Source organism: Pholcus phalangioides, unplaced genomic scaffold (genome assembly GCF_987345545.1).
Source record: "Pholcus phalangioides strain wild (caught in Gottingen) unplaced genomic scaffold, Ppha-v1.0 ptg000007l_1, whole genome shotgun sequence".
Lineage (NCBI taxonomy): Eukaryota > Metazoa > Arthropoda > Arachnida > Araneae > Pholcidae > Pholcus > Pholcus phalangioides.
The window spans coordinates 21403572-21426084 of NW_028301600.1; the positions used below are offsets into that span (position 1 = coordinate 21403572).

The 22513-nt window shown below is 34.9% G+C and overlaps 1 protein-coding gene across 2 annotated transcripts in view; it reads right to left on the reverse strand.

Annotated features, from left to right (window-relative positions):
• Positions 1–248: 248 nt before the first annotated feature.
• The window catches only part of Utx (Utx histone demethylase), a 176912-nt gene continuing 154647 nt past the window's right edge, over positions 249–22513 (reverse strand). For both annotated transcript variants that reach the window (XM_089232840.1, XM_089232841.1), the window contains 7 exons: positions 21939–22065; positions 20692–20906; positions 20415–20559; positions 20121–20305; positions 14002–14128; positions 8860–9027; positions 249–1389 (listed from right to left, as the gene is read on the reverse strand). In XM_089232840.1, the coding sequence (XP_089088966.1) occupies positions 1363–1389; positions 8860–9027; positions 14002–14128; positions 20121–20305; positions 20415–20559; positions 20692–20906; positions 21939–22065 (994 nt within the window). In that variant the 3' untranslated portion in view covers positions 249–1362. The remainder of the gene's footprint in view (positions 1390–8859; positions 9028–14001; positions 14129–20120; positions 20306–20414; positions 20560–20691; positions 20907–21938; positions 22066–22513) is intronic.

The window sequence follows — 22513 nt, forward strand, 5'->3', positions numbered from 1 at the left end:
CTAGTATTGGCCAATTAAAAAAAAAAAGAAAAAAAAGACTAATAACAAAATATAAATATACTAATTGTTTTTTAATTAGCTGATAAATTTTAGCTCTGAAAAAAAACTTGAAAAATTCAAATCAATAACCAATGCATTCTAGCTATATAATTAATTACAGCAAATTAACAGACTGATTCATTGAAGAACTCTGGGATTAACGACTGATTTTTGTTACTTATGAGTTTTTTCACCATAATTTTTTTTTTCATCTGAATAATGAATTCCAGAAATTCATATTTTTAGCAACAGCAACAATTTACCACACAGACTCTTGACATCAAAATTATACACAAGAAATACTTTACACACTTGAAGGTAATAAACACAGAACAAAAAGTGTTATGTTATCAACACTTTTTGTTGAGAAATACAGTAGCCGCTCCTTCGAAAAATTACTTCTGCATCTCTCTTCCCCGCAAAAATTCCACCATATAAGATGAAATATTCAGAATAAAAAAACTATATTGCACTAGTAAAATAATAATAAAACAAACAAGCACATATTGAAAACTGAAGACTACACTTCAAATAGTAATGTTTATTAGATGCAAAATTATTCCAAATTATATTAACAATAATGGAGAAATATATTAATTAAACATCTTCTTAGCAGCTAACTATTCAAAATAAATTTTAGATTCATTTGTTTTTTTAGGTCAATGAACAATCATTGTATACCAATCATCTTTGAAATTGATACTTTTTAAAATGCAATTAGGATACCCAACCATTCCCTCCCTGCTGCTAATGAAAGACTAAATATAAAAATATTAATTTGTAATTTTGATTCACATTGCTTATGACTGACAATAACAATCAGCGGCTACTGTACCTTAAAAAAATCAGGAGAATATACTGCAACAGGAGAAGGAAAGCATCAAGTTCTTTGACAAGCCCACTGATGGTGCCATCATTATCAAGTGCATCGAATGCTTTTCCTTAAAACATCGCAGAAACATGTTTACCGATTCTGTATAATTCTATCCCTCAAGCCTTCTCAACAAACCAGCAATACAAATAGCTTATTTACATAATTTCTCTCAATTTGCTATAACATGCTAGCTACTGAACAAAGCTCACTCTTTTTGAAATATTTTTACTTCAAGTTTCTCAATAATTCTACATCTTTCTCCATAGCAATATACAAAAACATATCAGACTGTACAGAACATAAAGTGCAGGAGGCAATAAAATGACTACTGCTTCACAGCATAACAAATTCATTGTTGATCTCAAATCTCAGGATCAACAATGCTTGTAGCATTTTAAATGCTAATAATTTCAAAGGAGGAAAACACTGAAGACAAATGGAATGGCACATCACAATGTACTACTTGAATGAGGAACCTGGAAAATGAAAAAAAAACAAGACATCACTACCTGAATTATATATAAAGATTTTATGCAAGGGTACAAGAAAAAAGATCATGAAGTTATAAAATAAATGTCAATAAACAAATAATAAATAAGAACTCCTAGCTAATAGGAATATTTGTGAACAATTGCAAGATACATAAAATATATTATTAGTGCATGGTTATTGTTGAGTTATGATATCTTACCAACTGATACTCATCTTTGCTGTTATTAGGTACGCTATAACTAATGTTTGTATTGCCAATCACTCCACTTTTATCATCAGCATGGGTGGAGGATCATAGGGGGCATCATACTCAGCATCAATAATAAAGCTGACCAATCTAATATATATGTATATTCCTCTACTGCAATCATCATCATTACGCCACCCCCAGTATTTTGAGTTCATGTCCATTTACGATCATCAGTCATTTTATAAACTTGCAATGGATAAGATGTATGCAAGTATCACTGTGTAAACTTGATTACTCAATAGCAATCTTGTGTCTCACCTTGATTACTTAAAAGTTTCTCAACAATATTCATAAAAAATATCTGATATTAGACATCATTATTATCACTATTAACCTATATTATTCAGATATTTTTGTAAATAAAATTATAATTTTAAAACAATTTTTCTTAGTCAAGAGCATAAAAAAGATTTCAAGCCGTAATTTCTGTGTCAAATTATAGTAATCTAGTTTCATCAATAATCTAGTCAATCTTATAGTGAGGCTTTAGCATAACACTAACCACTTTTAACCAAACCTCTCCCTATAACCTCAGTTTTTAAATGTTCATGTCAGCATAATTAGCAAATTCAGGGTGCAATAATGTATTAAGTTAATGAAAAGTTACCGTTCATGTGGGACTTGGATAAAATAAAAAATAGCAGATTGGATTAATAGAAAAAACTGCCCTTATTTTGAAATATTACTTGTAATAAAAGTTCTTTAAAGATTGATAATTACCTAAGGAAGATAAATATAAACTAGAGCTTGACAAATAAAAAAAAATATAGGTGCCAGCAAAATTTCATAAGCGCCAAGCATTTTTTTCAGACAAAATCTGTCCAAAACAGTGTATTCTTTGACTTGTCCGGGACTTGGGGTTTTTTTTCCATGCTGACAGATACGCTGAAATAATTTCTGATAAATATGTACTGTTTGAAACTTTTCATCCTGACTGGCACTAAAGTGCATGTCAATAAGCAACTTTCATTCGTTCTTTCGAACTCTAAGGACAGTGTTAAGCTCAACTTTGGATTGCCAAGCTATAAAATAGTAACGTTTGGAAACGTAAAAAAAAAGGGGGAAAACCATTTGACTATGCAAATGAGCATTCATGCCTAATTGTTTTGTGCTTTAGAGATAAAAAGGCAGAGATAGTTGTAGCTGATGCTTAGTTTTCTTTTCACTGAGGTGTCTTGTTTTTATTTTAGTCGAATGGCAGTGCAGACCGAGACATGCGAGATTCACCCGATGTGGATTGGGAGATTGCATGGAAAATTTGAGTTGGCATCATGATCCATAGAGCATGTCTGGAGTTCATGGCGCCAAGGAGTCTCCTATGGCGCAATGATAATGCTCACTATGGTGGCCAATGATGAAAGACTTTCCGGAATTATGGACAAAACTTATAGGCGAAGATGCCTAGTTAACAGGCTCAAGAGAAACTCTGATTATCATACATAAAAAATAACAAATTTGGCACCAAAGCATGGGCAGATATACGGGGGGGGGGGGGGGCATCAATGTCGGAGTCGACTGATGTATATATGAATTGACCTCATATCATCATCATAGTGCCCCCTCCCAGCCTTAGAAGTCTATCTCCACCTATGCATCAATGCCAATTTTTTTGTTGCCATTGCACCTGGGATTTGTCAAGCCCTGATCTAAACAATCATATCTAAGAAATTTTCGATCACAAGTTCATATTAATCCCCCATCCAAAAAAACATTTGAACCTAGTTTTGAGATAATTAGAAGAGTTGATGGAAAAATCATCTAATCTCACATAAAAAACAACAATAAAGTTAAAGTGGACCAAAATGACACTTTAGAACATTATAAAATTAAAGCTTGCTACCATAAATTGGTGACAATGTTTTCAGTCACCAGGGTGTCTACCAAATACCAAAAGCAAAATTCCATGACTTTTTGGTGACCTTTTCTCATTCGCAGGGCTCCCACTCAAAAAATTAGAAAAAGTAGGATTGCCCCTATGGCATAATAAAAAAAAATCCCTAATTTTTTTTTCATAGCACACTATTTCTGTATTCTGTAAGGTTGACTCAAGCCAAAGCAAAATGAAAATGACAGAAATGACTTGGCGACAAAAAAAATTGTTTTGGCCAAAATGGGGTCTTAGCAACCACAGATAATTCTTTTCTGCTTTCCTCACAATATATATACTGTATATATTACATTCTTTTTTTTTTTTTGGGAGTCTTCCACAGTCCAGTCTGTCAACTCTCTTCGACAATACACACGGCAAATTATGAAGATGTGTCAATTTTTTAAGAATGACACTTTTTCGATACCACTTCCAAAAGCAAAATGTGTAAATTATGAAGTCTGATATAAATCATTCAAGGTGGACCAGATGGTTTTACTGCATTGTTCATCCCTTTTTAAAAAGGATTTGTTTAAATTTTAGTGGTCAATGCCAGTGTAATCATTTTTGACAAATGAAGCACATTCATTTCTGGCTCTTTACTTGAGCATTGTAAATATTGTTTGTGCCCCTGCATGCTCTAAAAATACAGAAGAAAATTGAATGCTATTAGGTATCATCAAAGTTACAAAACCTAGAATAGGTCTATGTGCTCAACTGCTTTGTTATGCAAACTTGTTTCACCTATACACAAAATGTGCACCATAATTTTGAATGATGAATGTTAGTTACTGTCCAACACCTTGAAAGTAGTATATACAAAATTATTTTTTTTCAATCAGGCTGAAGTTTTATTGACTACTCTATTTGTAGAACCCTCAAACTAACAAATGAAAAATTACCAAACCACCAAATGGTCCACATACACCGTACCCCCAAATAACCTTAAAAACAATACAATTTCTGCTTTGGCAGAATCATTAATTGCAATCTACTACATTTGTATTATTTGGCATTATGTCCATGTGATTCCCTTCTCAATTAAAATCAATTATACGAATTTCGTTGATAGGATTTTGTTTAAAAAGTAGGAAAATTAGGACAAAGTGGGACATTTTACCAAAAAGTAGAAAAAGTAAGACGAGTGGGTGTCCTGCATTCGACAAAATGAGCCATGCTGGACTGTTTTCTTACATTAGTTGTTCCCAAACTGTGAGTAGCAACCACATAGGAAGGTTTGGGTTAATAAAATAAAGGGCCTTAATTGAAAGATGGAATGCAAATACATTAACAAAGGAAAACCTGAATTTTGTTTCAAATTTTTAAAATCTTTTAAATATAATGTTGATTTAAATACAACGCCCGATAAAAACTGGGCCCTAAGAGCTCAAGCCACATAAGCCTTCCCCCCCACAAAAATGTAAGTGGATAAAGGTTGTTTCCCTAACAAGGTGGGTGGGCTAGTGTCCACCTTTTGCTCTTCTGCCCACACCAATAATTTTTTTAATGGGGGGGGGGGTGATTGATTGTCTTCATTGCCCCCCCCCCCCATGGCTTCAATCAAGTTTGCAAAATCAAATACAAATACAAATACATATACAAATACAACGCCACAACAGGCAAAATGCCCAACGAGGTGGCTGATAAAAAGATGCCCATAAAAATATGGTTGTCATATGTTTCAAAAATACAGCAACCCAATTAAAAATGCAATTAACACAAATTACAAACAATATATACACATGATAAAATATTATACGATGCCCATAAAGATTACTTATGGTTGTCTTATTCTAAGAATGGATAGCTTCTCGATTTACCCCAACATGTTTATCGTATTTCTTTTTAAACGTGTCAATTGTGTTACAATTTACTACCTCCGGGGGTAAGCTATTCCATTTATTAACAACCCTATTGGAGAAAAATTCCCTGCGACACCATAACCTTGCATTGTCCCTCACCAATCGATACTGGTGTCCCCTTGTAAAAGCAGTCGATTGGCGGTGTACTAAAAGTTCATGGTCCATCCTATCCATCCCATTGAAAATTTTGAACACTTCGATCATATCTCCTCGACACCTGCGTTCATCCAATGTAAACATATTCAAAAAATGAAGTCTTTCTTCATAACTCAAGCCCTGTGTGCCAATAAGGACACGCGTAGCTCTTCTCTGCACCCCTTCAACCAAGTCTATGTCCCTCTGTAGGTATGGTCTCCAAAACCTTACAGTATACTCCAGTCCAGGACGAACTAAGCCTCGAAAAAGAGGAAGAATGACTTTAGGAGAACGCGAAGAGACCTTTTTGAAAATGAGACCAAGTATTCTATTCGATTTTTTGACAACCGCTGAACAGTGTTCAGAAAACTTAAGTCGCTCGTCAATGAGAATTCCCAAATCGGTGACTCTAGTTGCATCCGGGATAGTGACACCATTCAACTCGTAAGAGAACCGTGGGTTGTTCGAACCAAAATGAGCGACCATGCACTTATCTACGCTAAACGTCATGCTCCATTCATTTGCCCATGCTGCAATCTTGTTTAAGTTGGTCTGGAGCAACTCCCTATCGCTTTCATTCCCGATTACCCCCATTAGCTTCACATCATCTGCGAATTTGCTAGTAATTCCATCGATACCCTGATCGAGTTTATCGATAAAAAGTGAAAAAAGTATGGGGCCAAGGACACTTCCCTGAGGCCAATCATTTAAGCCCTCACGTTATCATGAATACTCAAAGCAATCCATTCCTGCATACGCCCTTGTGAGTTGTATATACGGACATCTGGCAACCCTAGACCACCACCAATGTTTTTACCGTAACAGAGTTTCTTTACCCCCTACGACAAAACTTTCCAAAGCAAGCTCTGGGTGCACCTCAGTGCATTGAAAACGCATCCTGCGAATGCAAAGCTACTGCCCACACTTTTAATCGATATTAAGCCATGTGCACAACAGCAGCGTTGCGCTGCAATGCATAGTAATAGTGGGCTCAAAACAGAGCAAAAGACAAGAACGACATTGAACGAAGCAAGGCGTGATAGATTGAGCAGTTTGTTCAGTCGGTTCAATGATCGGCGCTGACTGTCAAAATCAGCAGTTTGCCGTTGGAATCGACACGCATTCCCAGACAAGAATGTGCATCAGAAGAAAATGCAGTCTTAATAGAATGTGCATGAATGAGCCTATTTCTTTACTGATTGCATTAACAGGCACAGGCAAAATGTATTGTCGTTAAAATCGACACGCATTCCCAGACAGGAATGTGCATCAGAAGAAAATGCAGTCTTAATAGAATGTGCATGAATGAGCCCATTTCTTTACTGATTGCATTAACAGGCACAGGCAAAACGTATTGCCGTTAAAAGCAAAAAGCAGGTAAAACAAAAAAAATTAGAAGTAACCATCTTTTAAGGGTACAAACATAGTCCAGCCGATTTTCCAATTCGGAGGGAAGCACAGTAGAGGGATGTCCAGCACGGGGACTCTAAATGATATAATTCTCATTTTTGTTTTTTCACTATAAATTCATTATACAGGGCCCATGAAAAATTTGGCCTGTGCTTGCCAAAGATCTCAGCTTAGGGGCCCCCTACTGCAAGATGTGAGGCCACTCTAGACCAATGTTTCTCAACCTTTAGAATCCCGCAGCATGGTTGATTTCTTTTTCTTGATTGGAAGACCTGGGCATACACAAAATTAATAGGTAAAAATGAAGCAATAAACCACTCGCGGCCGAGTTTGGTGGATGCCAGGACCCGGCAGTTGAGGAACACTGCACTAGACCAACCAAGGGCCCTTTCGAAGGACTGAGAGATTTCACACATATTCCTTTTCCTAATCACATTTTTCGAAGTCTAATATTAGACGCCTGTTATTCGCTCTCTCGTCATGCTTGGGTGTTCGTCTAGATCAGGCATCTTCAATCTGTTGCTCACAAGCACCATGGTGCTCTCCAAAGTATCCAGAGTGCTTGATGCTCATGTCCGATCTGGTGCTCTTGATCAATGTTCCATTTAAACACCTTGTGTAAATTACATTCAATTATTAAAATCATCTGGATTTCATGCATTCGTATGTCAAACATAACGTAAGAGTGCTCTTCTTTTGATGATGGGTACAAGCAGTGCTCGCTACTGGAAAAAGGTTGAAGACCTCTGGTCTAGATCGCAAGCTTGTTACCATATTCCAATGGTTCTCTTTTGTCAGCTGCCTCCCTTGTGTAATTCATGGTTCATCGGCGGCTTCCCAAGAAGTTTGGCAATTTTTTCACCATATAAACCACTTTAAAGCATAGGTTTTGTGTTCGCACAAATCCATATTTTGAGCTCGACACGATGCTCCTAGGAGCTCCAACGCCCACTTTTGGAAGAACACACTGTGGTACTCCTTTAAATTAGGCCTAAAAGTTATGTTGCAACACAATTAATGGCAAACAAATCTGATGTCAGTCTTCTTTTGAGCTCTCTCGTTCTGTTGTATGCATATACTGTATGATTTCGTCGTTCGCTATAGCTAGTCGGTAAAGATTGACGCGATCAAAATAAATAAAAAATGGATGATAATTTTTTAAAAATTCTTTCACAGGAAAAAAAATTGGCTCCCTTTCACCTGTCCCCCACAAGAACGGGGCTGACACGGCTGCAGCCCCAAGACCTGGGACAATCACCATCAGTTTTTTTCATACTATAAATTTACTACAGAGCCCCCCGCCAGTGAAAACTCTGGCTTGCAGACCTGCCAAAAATCCAACAGCTCTGCTCTATGATCATGTCCTTTCTATGGAAAACCAGTATTGTTCCCAAAAGGACTCCCTACTGCCATGGTCTATTACAGTACCCCCTCCTCCTCTAGGAATTATCACATGATCCTGAGAACACTGCTTTAGGGGAATATTACAAATGGTGAAAGGTCCGGACAAGCAAAGAAAGAAAAGTTCTTTTTTGTTCGTCTAAATAGCTTTTTTGCCCCACCCATACAATGTCTGCCCCAATGTAGGGTGGCTACATATTGGAATTGTTTTTTTCTGTTGCTACTCACCCATCCATCCCTCCCTCCAGAGCAAAAAAAAAAGAATGAATATAACCTGAGAGAGAAGAAAACATATTGAATGCCACAGCTTTTTCTCCAAAACCTAGATTTTAGGGAAAAAAATCGAAAAAAAAAGATCTCTGGAGAATCAAAAAAATCTGTGACCTTCACTTAAATTTTATGACTTTTTCGAGACTTCCGTGACTTTTTTCTCATTCCGTGACTTTCCTGTGTTGGTAGACACTCTGGTCACTTACTTATTTATCCTTAAATCTTGTGCTCATGAAAGTAAAAAAATCTGAGCCCTTACCGGATGCAGTACAAAATTATCATAAACCTCCATTAAATCCTCCATTGTATATTCTTCAAGCATAACAAAGTTATCTAATGATGGACTATTCTTCCTTGCACAATCCATGCAATGGACTAAATGTTTTTTATCCACCTCTCTGACAAACAATATGTTAAAGACCTCAACCTGAAAATAGTTTGGAAACACACATTTTAAAATACATTTAAAATTTTACACATACATTTTAAAATCATTTACTTATATAACAATACCATAAACACAAGTTTTTGAAATTATATCTTGTTTTATTGCAATGCAGTTAAGGAATCCAGAGTAGATTAAAATAAAATAGATCTGAAGCCTTTTTTGAATCTTGCTTTGCCAACTTTATATTGTTGTCTGATAACAAATTTCAAAACTGTTAGGCTTATAAGAAACTTATGCACTAAAACCTCTCTTTTGCGGATACCAGTGGGACAAAAACATTTCTGTAAAAGAGGGTCGACCACGTCTGAGGGATGTCTATTAAGAAGGGTTTTACTGTAATTACAAAAATGTTATGCAGTGAAACCTGTCTAAGATGGACACTGTATGAGACGGAAACCTGTTTTAAACGGAATCAAAATACAGTACGTTCAATGGTTAGAGCTTGATTTGCACTTTTATAAAATGGAAATCTGTCTAAAACAGAATATTATTTCAGTCCCTTGATGTTCCGTCTCGTACAGGTTTCACTGTATGTCTATGCCATATATATATTTCTGAAAAAACTCAATCTTTTTATACAGTCCTTGGATCCTAAAAACTATATTTAGAAGAAAAATTCTTCATGCACTGGCATATGAAAAAAAACTGGTTTGTATCTGACTAAGCTGACACAGTTTTAACTAATTAACCCGTCCAATGTTTCTGACATAATATTACGTCAGAAGTTCTAAAGAAATACAAACACCATTGTTTTGCTTGCCAAGTATGTGTGCCATTTTGAGATAAGAATATAACCTAGAGAACTTTTTGTGTTGCAGATGAAAACACACTTTTCACTCGAAATCATCTTTTCCCCTGTTTTTCTATGCCTGTCTTTGCTTGAGGGGTTGTACATTAGAATAATGTTGTAGAGAAGCAATTTAAAACTGACTAATGCATTATCATATTCGAAACAACAAGTACAATGTGCAAAGGTGTGAAGTTATTGAAAAAATTGGGAGGGTTAAAAAATATTGTGGGGTGGAGGAGGGGCTCCCTCATTATTTACTGTGGTATTATCAAGATGGTGGCAAATATTGAGTGGGCTTGGGCTCATGAACTGGATACAAGTGTACGCCTATGATGATTCGCCATTATATAGTTTGTTAGTAGTTTATTAGGCATTGTATATATAGTTATGTATTCATTACATTATACTTTTTCAACAAGATATTATACTTGCGTATTGATTTATCATTTTGTATATTTTATTTGATTCATTCACTTTGTTTCATTCCATGTTGCGATTCATACATGGTGCTGGGATCTGAATGCTCAGTTCAAGTAGAAAAGATTAAATTTTCAAGAGGTGCTCGAGCACCCCTGCTCCTATGTAATAATTTTACTGAAGAAGTTATATAAACAGTCTCTAACGTAAGAATTTTTAAATAGTCGTTTAAATAAAAAAGAGAGACTTGTTTTAATAAGTGATATCAATTACTTGTTCCTCGTTCAAAAATCACTACCTACTGTAACAACTAATATTCAATCACAGATGTCCCTTCAATCTCCAAATACAGTACTACATTGCCTTTGATATATATATATTTTAAATCAAATTTATTGTTATCATATAACAGTACAAAAAAAAGAGAAAAAAAGAAAAATTTACCAACGAGTCAATAAAAAAAATGACCCATTCTGGTAAATGCTAGTAAAAATTAGTATGGAAAACAGAATAGTCAACTAAAAAAATCAAAAGTTTTCAAATTAAAATAAAAATTCCTGGCAACAGAGGAGTGCAATTTAAAAACAGTTCTACATGCTGCAACTAAAAATATAAATTTTTTGGATGTTGGAATAAAAGCAAAAATGACTAGATGCAGCATGTAATTAAATTCAGGACAGTTCCTGTTCCAACAATGACAATCCTAAGAAAGGCAAGATCAAAGATGGAAAGGAAGAAGGCTGACAAGTCTAGTAAGCCATCATACAAACAGCGGGATGCTGTTTCTGTGAGGAGGGAGCAATGCAACGTATAAGGGCTAAAAGCCTTTACAAAGAACTGTCTTCTCCATCTTATTTCCATTGGTTGCTATGGTGACTTAAGTTAATTCTTTTTGATTATTTTGTTTTTTGGGCAGTTTGATTTGCGTATTCGTTGTGTTCGGTCACGCTATTCCTTTTGTCCTTGTATTGTGCTTATATAGCCTAATAAAATAATTCACCGTGTTTGATCCCCGTTTGTAATAAACGTGACAATATATATATATACATGAATCACTAAAACCTGTTTGTGCAAGCATATAAAAAATAATCTAACCAGAATATTTTTATGGGCATCTTTTTATCAGCCACCTCGTTGGGCATTTTGCCTGTTGTGGCGTTGTATTTGTATTTGTATTTGTATAATAATCTCCTTCTCTGTTTTCATAAAAACCCCCAGGTTTCCACTTTTGGTGGATTCTCGCATTAGGGAGGGAAAAATACATTTTATTAAAAGAAGGAGTAAGAACAAAAGCATTAAAGGGTTAAATTTGAAATATCTTTTTAGTTGAGAAATTGGGATTGTACACAAAATTTATTTTAGAAACAAAAATTACTATCAAATCGTTTTTATTCATCAGGAGCACAAAATAAATCTTATGTTGTTGAATGAAATCTTGGTTGGATCAATGCTTTTTTTTGAATGAAAAAAAAATTATAAATTTTAATGTTTCATAACTCAATCAATTTTTGTTGTAAGAAATTTTTTTCAAAACTTTAATGAAAGCAATATTTTTTAAATGAGCCAACAATATTTGCCTTATAAATGAGTAAACTTTTCTAGACAGGGTCATAAAAATATAACTTAAAAGGGTGTGGACCCAAAAAGATTGAGAACTACTGTTCTGTAACATCAAATTGAAAAAAATTGAAAACTCCAAAACTTCTGAACAGCAACCTGAAGCATAAATAAGTACTATAGTAAAATCCTGTTATAACCTGTCTCAATGGACAGCAGATTCAAATGTATTGTGGGTATCTCAGTGGTTTTTAGCCGACAGTTGAGTGGTCATAGTGATGGACTAGCATGGCAAGGACCCAGGTTTGAACCCCACCGTCATGACAGTGGGTGGTGGTTGGCTGAAGGTGGTTTGCTGTGGTTCTCAAGTCAATCTCCATGTTAAAATGTTTCGCCACAGAGAGCAACAGGCCGAAAAAATGGTAGATTTATTCAATTATTGCATTTCATTAATAGTTAGAAAAACTGATAGGAGATGGCAGCACTACACACAGCAAGCATTACACAAAAACAAACTTTATGGTTAGATTCACAACATGTACATGCACATTCCAGCATATATCAATTCGTTAGAAGTTCCGCAGAGGAATATAGACGAGGTCTATATGTGGTTTAGTAGTAGGCATCAGGAATCACAGTGTATCCCATTAGGGGCCGTTCAAGTATTACATCAGCAATTTTCTGACCATTTTTGATCCCCTCTCTTGTCAGCAGAAGTCAGCGAAACTCTGACCCCCTCCCTCCCATTGTCCGCAAAATTTCATCATCTCTGTCTCCCTACCTCCTATCACATATTGGTGGGATCAGAGACTGCACGTGGGGAGGGGGACATAGGGGGTTCCTCCCCCAAACAATCAAAAAATAATTTTTTTAAATGCAAAAAATATTTAAAAAAAAAAATCAAAATTTCGAAATAAAATACCTTTATATGTTATTATAATCAATTTCTGTTAATTTCAATGCCATTCCAAGGCTAAGAACTCAAAATTTCCTTTTAAGAAATTCATTGTGACCCATCCTCTAAGCCATATAATGATAAATCTTTGGCCCATGGACCAAATGTGGCCCGGGGACTTATCTGATGCGGCCTGCACCCTCAAAATTAATTTTGTAAAAATGAACTAAGCGGGACATTTTCAGATCGCTTAGGTGACCCATGGCACAATTCCAGAGCATTTAGGCAGCCCGTGGCACATTTTCAGATCACTCAAGTAGGCCTGTGGCACATTCACAGATCACTTAAGTACCCACAACACAGTTCCAGAACACTTGAACGATCCGTGGCACATTTAGAAATCCCTTGAGTGACAGTTGGCACAGTTTTAGAGCACTTAAGTGCAGGGCCGCAACTAGATATTTTGTCACCTGGGGCAAGCCGGCACTTTGGCACCTCTTGTAATGTAGAAGCAGCAGCTAAAGGGTGAATTCGGCACCCCCTTCTGGTTCAGCACCCGGGGCACCAGACCCGCCTGCTCCCTCTACTTGCTCCCCTATTTTTTATAAAGGGTGGTTGATGACGTAAGCATCATCCAAACCCCCCTTGTCATCAAAAGTCAGCAAATATGCAACCCCCTCCCCCATTGATGCTGACGTTATACATACTTGAATGACCCCTTACATGTATTTTATTGAAAGTTTAAAAAAAATTCCCCCTTTATGTACTTCCACTGTAAACTGGGGGGGGGGGGGGGGGGGGTGTCATAAAACAGGACTCTATAGTACTACTGACACTAACTGTGACCCTACATTTCACCAGTTCTCTTTTAAGAGTGGGCCATATTGAAAACAGAAATAGGAAAATGGAACGCTGTGATGTGAAGGACAAAGTTGATGAAGAAATCAGAAACAAAAAATATGTATTCAAAGTAGTGCACAGTTTTATGAGATAGTTGAAAATTTTGTTAAGAGAGCTTACGCTTTTATCAGAAGTCACTTAAAAGCTATCACTTTAATCACCTTTATTGTATAAGACTTGAAAATAGAATTTAGGAAATAATAAATTTTAACAAGAATACCTGCATGTTGGCCCAACTAGAAGAAATTGGTTATTGAATATGTTCCTATTGAAATACACACATTAAAGTTATACGCAAATAAAAATGTTACACCTAGCAATTCAGGGGAATTTAATATTTCATTATGAAATTAAACACTGGTATTTTCATTTTTTGACTATTTACAATACATACCTCACAGTTAGTGCAGTAATGAGCAGCTTCATTTTTACCCCGTCCATGCCATTTCACTTCCTTGGAAAGACTCTTCAAAAGGTCAAGAGTTAACTGACACTGGCGTAAAGTACGTATGAGACAGTACCTGTAATAATATCAGAAGCTCATAGGTTATTTGAAAAAACAAAGAAGCCGTGGCAAGGATTTAGAGTTTAATATTCATTATGAATTTGAACAACTATTCAGCATGGTATGGTATACAGGGTACACCCAAAGTGCACCAACTTTATAGATACTTGAGTATATATGTTGAATATCAACCCTACGAATCTTTTGTGTGAGTGGAAGTTTTCTTTTCCTTCTCTCGTTTTTGTCTATATAATGACAGGGATGCACAAACTCCAGCCTAAAGGATGATCTGGCCCTTTCAGAAATTTTTTTAAAAGTAGAAGCTATAACGACCCTCCTTCATCCCGTTGAAAATTAACGTTATATTGGGAGTGTTGTTATATCAAAACTAAAATGGCATGACAGTTGACCTATGAAAACATTCGGGCTTATCCTACTGCTTTTTGTAATGGAATGGTCGCTATAACAAGCGTAGACTATATCTAAATATGCTATAGCACATGAATAAATTCAACATGAATGAAAAATAAAGTTATATAACGTATTATTTATTTTGGTGTAACAATAACTATGCAGAAAGTACTTCAACACCAATTAAATGTGCTCAAGCTTATTTTATCAATGCTTTCTATTGTCATTTGACCAGTAAAGAAGCAATCTAGCTCTTATATGGCTTGTGAGCAAAAAAGTTTGTGCAAGCATGGTCTAGGAAACTGTATAGGGAAAATCACTGTAACTTTGGATAGTTGTACCCTTGTACCTATGGACATTTCATTTAAAAATTTAAAATCATGTGGGAGTATAAGGGTGTGGTTCCCCGCAGAGTTGAACTAGTGATAGGGAGTTGCCCACGGGAAGCTGGCTCATGGAAGACTCAAGGTAAATAAATATGATATTTTTACTTTTTATGAAGGACAAAGTAAAAAACAATGCATCTCATCTTTATATATTGTTACGGATAATTTCTCACAAGTCCTTGTAATAAGCAGCGGATGGAAAAAATTTTCAGGACGTTCCAAATTTATTCACAGAACAGAAATTTTTACATGTATTTACAAGCAGAGATACATGCTAACCAGATCAGAGTTCTCTTCTCAAATGTAAAATCTAACAACTCTCTCTCTCTTTCTTGTGATCACCTCACTATTTATAGGTACTGTCGAATTGTCAAGAAAAACAAATATTCCAGAAAAAACTTTGTTTTACAGTTTCCAAGTTGGCGGTGCCACCGGACGGGCAGAAAATCAATGTTCTAGAAAAATCTAGATGTTTTGCACCATATCTTTGCATTTTTTCTTTGGCAACAGGACATCAGCAAGTTTGAGGGGATCTTAAAAAATTATGTTAAAACATTTTTTGTAACATTATATTATTTCTTTCCCTTTAATTTTTTTATTATTTGGCACAGTCATAGTTTATTATAGAGGTTTTGATAATTTATTTTTTATTTTAAAGTCACCAAAATCTTATCCTACCAGTTACAATATCCCTTTAGAAAGCAAAATGGCTTACATTATACTTTTGGACACTATAAAGCAGGCATCTTAACACGTTTCTCCCCGTAGTACCCTAGAGTGCTTGATGCTCATGTCCAATTTTGTGCTTGCAAAGATTTGATCAATGTTCCAATTAAATACTGTACAAATTCCATTCAAGAATTGAAATCATCCTGATTTCATGCATTCATATGCCAAAGTTGCCATAAAGGTGCTCTTCTTTTGATGTTCGGTACATGCAGTGCTTGCGACTGGAAAAAAGTTGAGGACCTCTGCTCTAATGTGATGTGCTTTCGGCACAATCATTGGTATCCATGGCACTTAAGAAGGAGACCAACCGAGGGAGAAAGGAAAATCGTGAGTCATCGCCAATACCCAGAAAAAAAAACCATTGAGGAAGTCTTTTTTTGGATAAAATAGCAAAATATTCACTCAAAAGATGAGAACATAGCAAAAAGAAAACAATCAGTGAAAAAAAAGCTTCTCCTTAGGTCTTCAGACTACTCTGATGAAGCAATTATGTCATCTAGAACCCCAGGTTATTATTTATTATGAATGGATGAGGAAACTTAGAGAAAAAGAATGGAAAGACAGTTTATAGACAATGATATATTAGTTAGCAAGTATGTGCTTGTGATCGTTTAAAAAAAATTATTAAACATTTAGCAGCCAAAATTAAGGAAAAAGTTTATTCTATATCGTTTATTGTAAAATACTATAAGAAAAATCTGTAAAGCACCTAAAAAATTCTGGTATGATCATGATTAAAAGTTTGAGATTGCTTCTGAAGACATTTTGTTGAAGCTACCACCACCACACCAAATACTGGCTCAACTGAGTGTCAATCAATTTTTTTTTGTTTTTCTGTGCACTTTGCAGAATGCAAATATAAGGCCATAACAGGCAAAATGCCCAACGAAGTGGCTGAAAAAATAGATGCCCATAACAAATATGGATGTCACATATTTCTAAAATAAAGCAACTCATTTAAAAATGCAATTATAAAAAGTAAAAACTATATGTACAAAGTAAAATATTATACAATGTGTGTGTGTGCCCATAAAATATTTATGGTCGTCTTATTCTAAGTATGGATAGCTTCTTGATTTACCCCAATATGTTGTTATATATTTTTTAAGCATGTCACTTGTGTTAGAATTTACTACTGCCAGGGGTAAGCTAATCCATTCATTAACAACCCTATTAGAAAAAAATTCCACTCGACACCACAACCTGGAATTGCCCTTTACCAATCGATACTGGTGTCTCCTTGTCAAAGCAGTCGATTGATGGTGTATTAATAATTCATGGTCCATCCTATTCATCTGGTTAAAAAGTTTGAACACTTTGATCACATCCCTGATGCCTGTGCTTATCCAATGCAAACATATTCAAAAAATGAAGTCTGTTTTCATAACTCAGGCCCTGTATACCAAAAATGACATGCATAGCTCTTCTCTGCTCCCTTCATCCAAGTCTATGTCCCTGTGTAGGTATGGTTTCCAAAACCTTACGGCAGTGTTTCCCAAAGTGGGCGATGGAATGGTCTGGGGGAGGGGGAGATAGAAAATATGGATTTAACATAGGATCCTATGAGTGCAGCTGGGAGCGACGAGAGAAAAAAATTTCCAAAGACAGGGGGGAATGGAACAAACGTTTGGGAAACCATGCCTTACAACATACTCCAGTCCAGGACGAACTAAGCCTTAGAAAAGTGGAAGAATTACTTTAGGAGAACGTGAAGAGACCCTTTTGAAAATAAAACCCAGCATTTTATTCAATTTTTTAATCACAGCAGAACACTGTTCAGAAAATGGAATCGTTAATGAGAATTCCCAAATCGGTGACCCTAGTTGCATTCAGGATAGTGACACCATTCCACTAATAAGAGAGACATGGGTTGTTTGAACCAAAATGAAGGAACATACACTTATCAACGCTAAACATCATGCAACATTCATTTGCCCATGCTACAATCCTGTTTAAGTTGGTCTGAAGCAACTCGTTATAGCTTTGATTCCCGACTACCCCCATTAGCTTCACGTCATCTGCAAATTTGCTAACAATCTTACTGATACCCTGATAAGAATTTATCAATAAATGTGAAAAAGGTATGGGGCCAAGGACACTTCCTTGAGGGACTCCACTTATGATGCCTATCCAGTTAGAGAATTCCACATGTTGTAATCCATCTCTTAACCACGATTCTATCCAATTCATCAATTAACCTCAATCTCATGAGAATACTTCAAGAGTTTAGCATGTTGGGTCTGATCGAATGCCTTCTGGAAATCAAGATAAACAACATAGACATTTTTGCACTTATCCAAAGCCTTAATCATGTGATCATAGAAGCAAAGGAGGTTGGTTACTCATGACTTCCCCTTCCTGAACCCATGCTGATTATCCGACAATACATTATTTTTGTGTGTCCACTTCACCAACTGCCTTTTGGTAATAATTTCCAAAATTTTTGAGAGGGGGGGCTTGTCAAACTCACTGGACGATAATTGGACAAAGCTTTTCTAATACCCTTTTAAGTAGCTGAACCACATTAGCAAGCCTCCAATCCCTTGGGACGATACCCTCAGCAACAATACTCCTGTAAATCTGTATGACTGGTCCCAACAATTCATTTCCTTGAGGACCCTAGGATAGATATCATCTGGTCCTGGTGCTTTGCTTACACATTGGGTTAGTGAATTCAGTGAAACAATTTCATTTGTTTTTTAAGTTGAAATGTTACTTTTTGTTTGTCAAGTAAATTATTACTTTTATTTTATATGTATACATGAAAAAGTTTATATATATAAATCAATAAAAAAAAATATTATTATAACTTTTTTTTTTCTTGTGAAAACTGCACTTTTATATTATGTTCACAGGTAAATCTGGGTGTGCCCATAAATATATCACATAATATCACATATCTATAAATATATGTTGCACCTAAGGACAGAAATTACATCTACAAATTTAGAATCCTTAAAAATTCAGCATTAACCACTTCATGATCAAGGACATAATGTGTAATATTGCGTCCAAACGCCAGTGGAATGAACTCACACGAGTCTATCTGTTTTTTTTCCTCTCATCACCTAAAAACTTTGTTGCAACCCTATAAAAAAAGTAGTTCTTTTCATCTCCGTGATGAGGTAGGAAAAAACTTTTATTCTAAGGTTAAATAGGTTGAACTATATACATGTACATAAGAGGGGAAAGAAAACAGGTAGGTGAGGGTGAAAAGAGAAATATACTTTATACCCACTATCTCTTTACAGATAAGAGAGAGCATAGTTTTCTTTTCATCTGTTTTCTTACTTTTCTACTTTTTTTCTTCCTTTTTCTAACATCACAATACACAAAGTTAACAAATATGGTATTTATCGCTGATTTGTCACAAGCAGAGATCATCCGAATCCAATTGCTCTTGAGGGAAGTGGTTAAAAGTATGAATTACCTGGGACCAGCCATTTGTAACAAATTCAGAAAAAAAAAATCTAACGTAAAAATTAGTAAACATCTCAAGGAAGAAATTTTTATATTTGCAAATTATATTTCAAATTTTGAAACATTCATTGAAAGTATAAAATAAGTGCTCAAGACAAGTTGTGAATTAAATTTTGAAAAAAAGGAAAAAAATCTAAAATTTATCTACAGTGTTACACATAATATAATTCCCCCAATGAGGTTGGCGATGAAGTCTGAGAACCCCTGGTTTAGAGTATAACCTGAGTGTTTTACTAGGTGAAAATATGTTTCCCAGCAGCTGAGGAAAAATTAAAATGTGAATTTTGTCCATAGGTACAATAGTCTCCTATAAAAATCAACTTTGGTTGGAGAAAAGATAATACTATAGTAAAATAACTATGCTCCACCATGTGACAAACAGGAAAGCATAACATGATAATCGAGGAAAATATAAAAATTAAAATTTGTACATATGTCAACCCCCCAAAATATGTCTATTAGTAAAATTTGCCTAAAACTAAAATTTGCTCTATTATACTGAAAGAAGTTTATCCAGTAACAATTGAAGAAAAATTCACAGAGGTACTCATAATTGGTATTCTTGATTTTTTCGCATTTTTCAATTGCTAAAATAACAAGAAGGCATGTCTCAAAAAGATTATGGAGATAGGTATAACAAAAGTAACAAAAATCAAGAATTTCAATTATTGATATCCTGGTGAATTTTTCTTCAAATGTTATAGGGTAAATTTCTTTCTGTAAAATGGAGCAAACAGCATATTTTGCTGAGACTTTTTTTTTATTTAGGGAGGTAAACAGATTAAAAAAAAATTATATTTCCTTTCCAAGTATCATTGTATATACACATCTGATTGAACATATTCACTTTTCCCATTATCTTAAACTACATAGCTATAGTTTTCTCTGTTTGAAAGTTATTTCAGGTTGAAGGGACATACCTACACACTCTGATATGTAAACTCTGTATGATATTAAACAGATGTAATTACTTTTTCTAAGTTAGAGGAAAATAAAACTCACTTTATCTGCTCAAACAACTTCTCATCTGAAAGTTTGATGTTTCGAGCAAGATTCCAAGTTAAATGAGCCATTGGAACTATGGATTTAAAACTTTGGAGTTTGTTCCATTCATATCTTTCTACTGCCAATTGATACTGCTTTGCTGTTAAAGGGCCAACATTCCAAGCAATGTTATTACACCAACCCTGATGGAAGGAGTATTCAAAATATACTAATAAGTACATGTACAATAACATAAGTACAGAGTAATAAATGATTTACAGTTTTAATCATTAAAAAAACTAAAAAACTCACAACTGCTTGAACCCAATGAACAGTGCCTGCATTAACCCAAACCAGATCACCAGGTCTTTGCAAGAAGCGATATACAGGTACATTTTCAGCAAACAAATCATCCAAAATTGGCCACCATGATCCATGAAGGAAGTTCAAACTATTTCTACGGTAGAAACAAAATTAATATAGCAGAATGTTAAACATATAGAATGCTATCTTCAGCTTTTCTAGACAATAAAAAATAAAATTTTGTGTAGGATTCCTATTGGGACACAAAATATTGAAAGATGTTTACCTTTCACAAAGATTGTGAATCACTCCCCAATATGGTTCTGGAACCCCGAACCATTCACAATCACCAGGTCCAATATTTATATTAACAGAGCAAAAATTGTTATTTTCTTGATGACCAGGAGTCCTACTTCCAGGAACTTTCATGTACAACTGCACTGTATTCATACCTAATATGACATGTCCCACATGGGACAGCATATTAGCAGCAGATGCAACCTGTAAAAAATTATTGCATTGTGTAACAAAATCAAATGAATAAAAATGGATATTTATTCCATCATGGGTTTTGCACTGATTACAGCAATGATTTGGACTTTAGAACATAAAATACTATCCCCCCTCCCCAAATTTATCTGTAAAAAACCAAAGATATTGTCAATCTTAGGGCAAATTAATTAGTAGGTATCTGCTTCTCAGATAATCTAGGTCATAGTTTCCCAAACTTTTTGTTCCATCGACCCCTTCTTCAGAATTTTTTCCTCTCATTGCCCCCAATGCATAGCAAACCCATAGGATCCTATATTATATCAGTAGCTTCTATTTTTTGTCCCACTATGTGAGCAGCCTTAGTGACGGTCATGGCACCACAGATTCCCCGTAGGAAAGGACAATTTCCATGCTGCCTCCCCATGAAATCCCAAATGAGTTGTTTTTTATAATGTGCATATCATAAAAAAATTGAAGTCATAAATTACAATTTCACAACACTAAATATGTCCTTCATGCAATAATACTAAATGAAAATGATCCCACTGGGGTGCATAGAAAAATACTACTATACAGTGTATAATATATTTTATGTTTCCTGCAATTAAGTTAGACGTTATGAAGTTTATCTTGAAATGTGTACAATATTCTTAGTCTTGGACTTTTTCTGTAGCAAATTTTTAAAACTGTACAGTTTAGAAATACATAATGAACATTTATTAAGTACTCGAATGCACTTAAAGGAGGTCAGAAAATATGAATAAGAGTGGGTTTTGGTATAAAAAAAAAGATGTTTTTTGGTGGTATGGGTGGGGGTATGAAGTGAGTATTCATTAAAACTCTGGCTTTTTTGTTATCCAGCCTGCCTTTCCACCACATTAGGCCTGATAGTCAAGAGTTTACTGTATATGATTCTGTATATTTCAGTGACCACTGCCCTGCTGTTTGCTTCCATGATTTGACAAATCTAAATTATTCACAGCAGCAAGAAATTATTAACACTTTTTCAAACTTTTTTTCAAATTATATTGCAACACTTACTCTAACAAATGCAGGTAATTTAGCAAGTTCTTGAAGCTGAGTTCGCCATTTCCTTTCATCAGATAGATCAACATTGGTCCCAAATTTTATTGTCTTGAAAAATGAATTTTTCTTGCCTTTTTTCCCTCTGGAAAACAAGATATAAAACTCACTTTCTGTGATGAAATAAACCATAAAATATGATTGAAAAAAAAAAAAAGCATAATGCCTCAGCTGCAGCATTATGACCTGTATTTATAACTGTATTCAAAACTGTATTTATAGATTAATAAAATTCTCATTCTTAAACAATAAATGGTTAGAAACGAAACAAAATAGAACCTCATCTCAATTGAATAGCTTATATCAAGTGCCGAAAACAAATAAACTGCTATTCCAAAAGAGTTATAGATATACTGCCCCGAAAATAATGAACCATGCAACTAATCATACAAATAATAACGTAAGATCCAATTACAATATATTTATATTCTCAATAAACAATAGTTTAGAATCCATACTACAACAATAATGGATCATAAAACAACACAATTAAAATAATTCATTCTGAAAACATCAAAAACCATTAACAAACC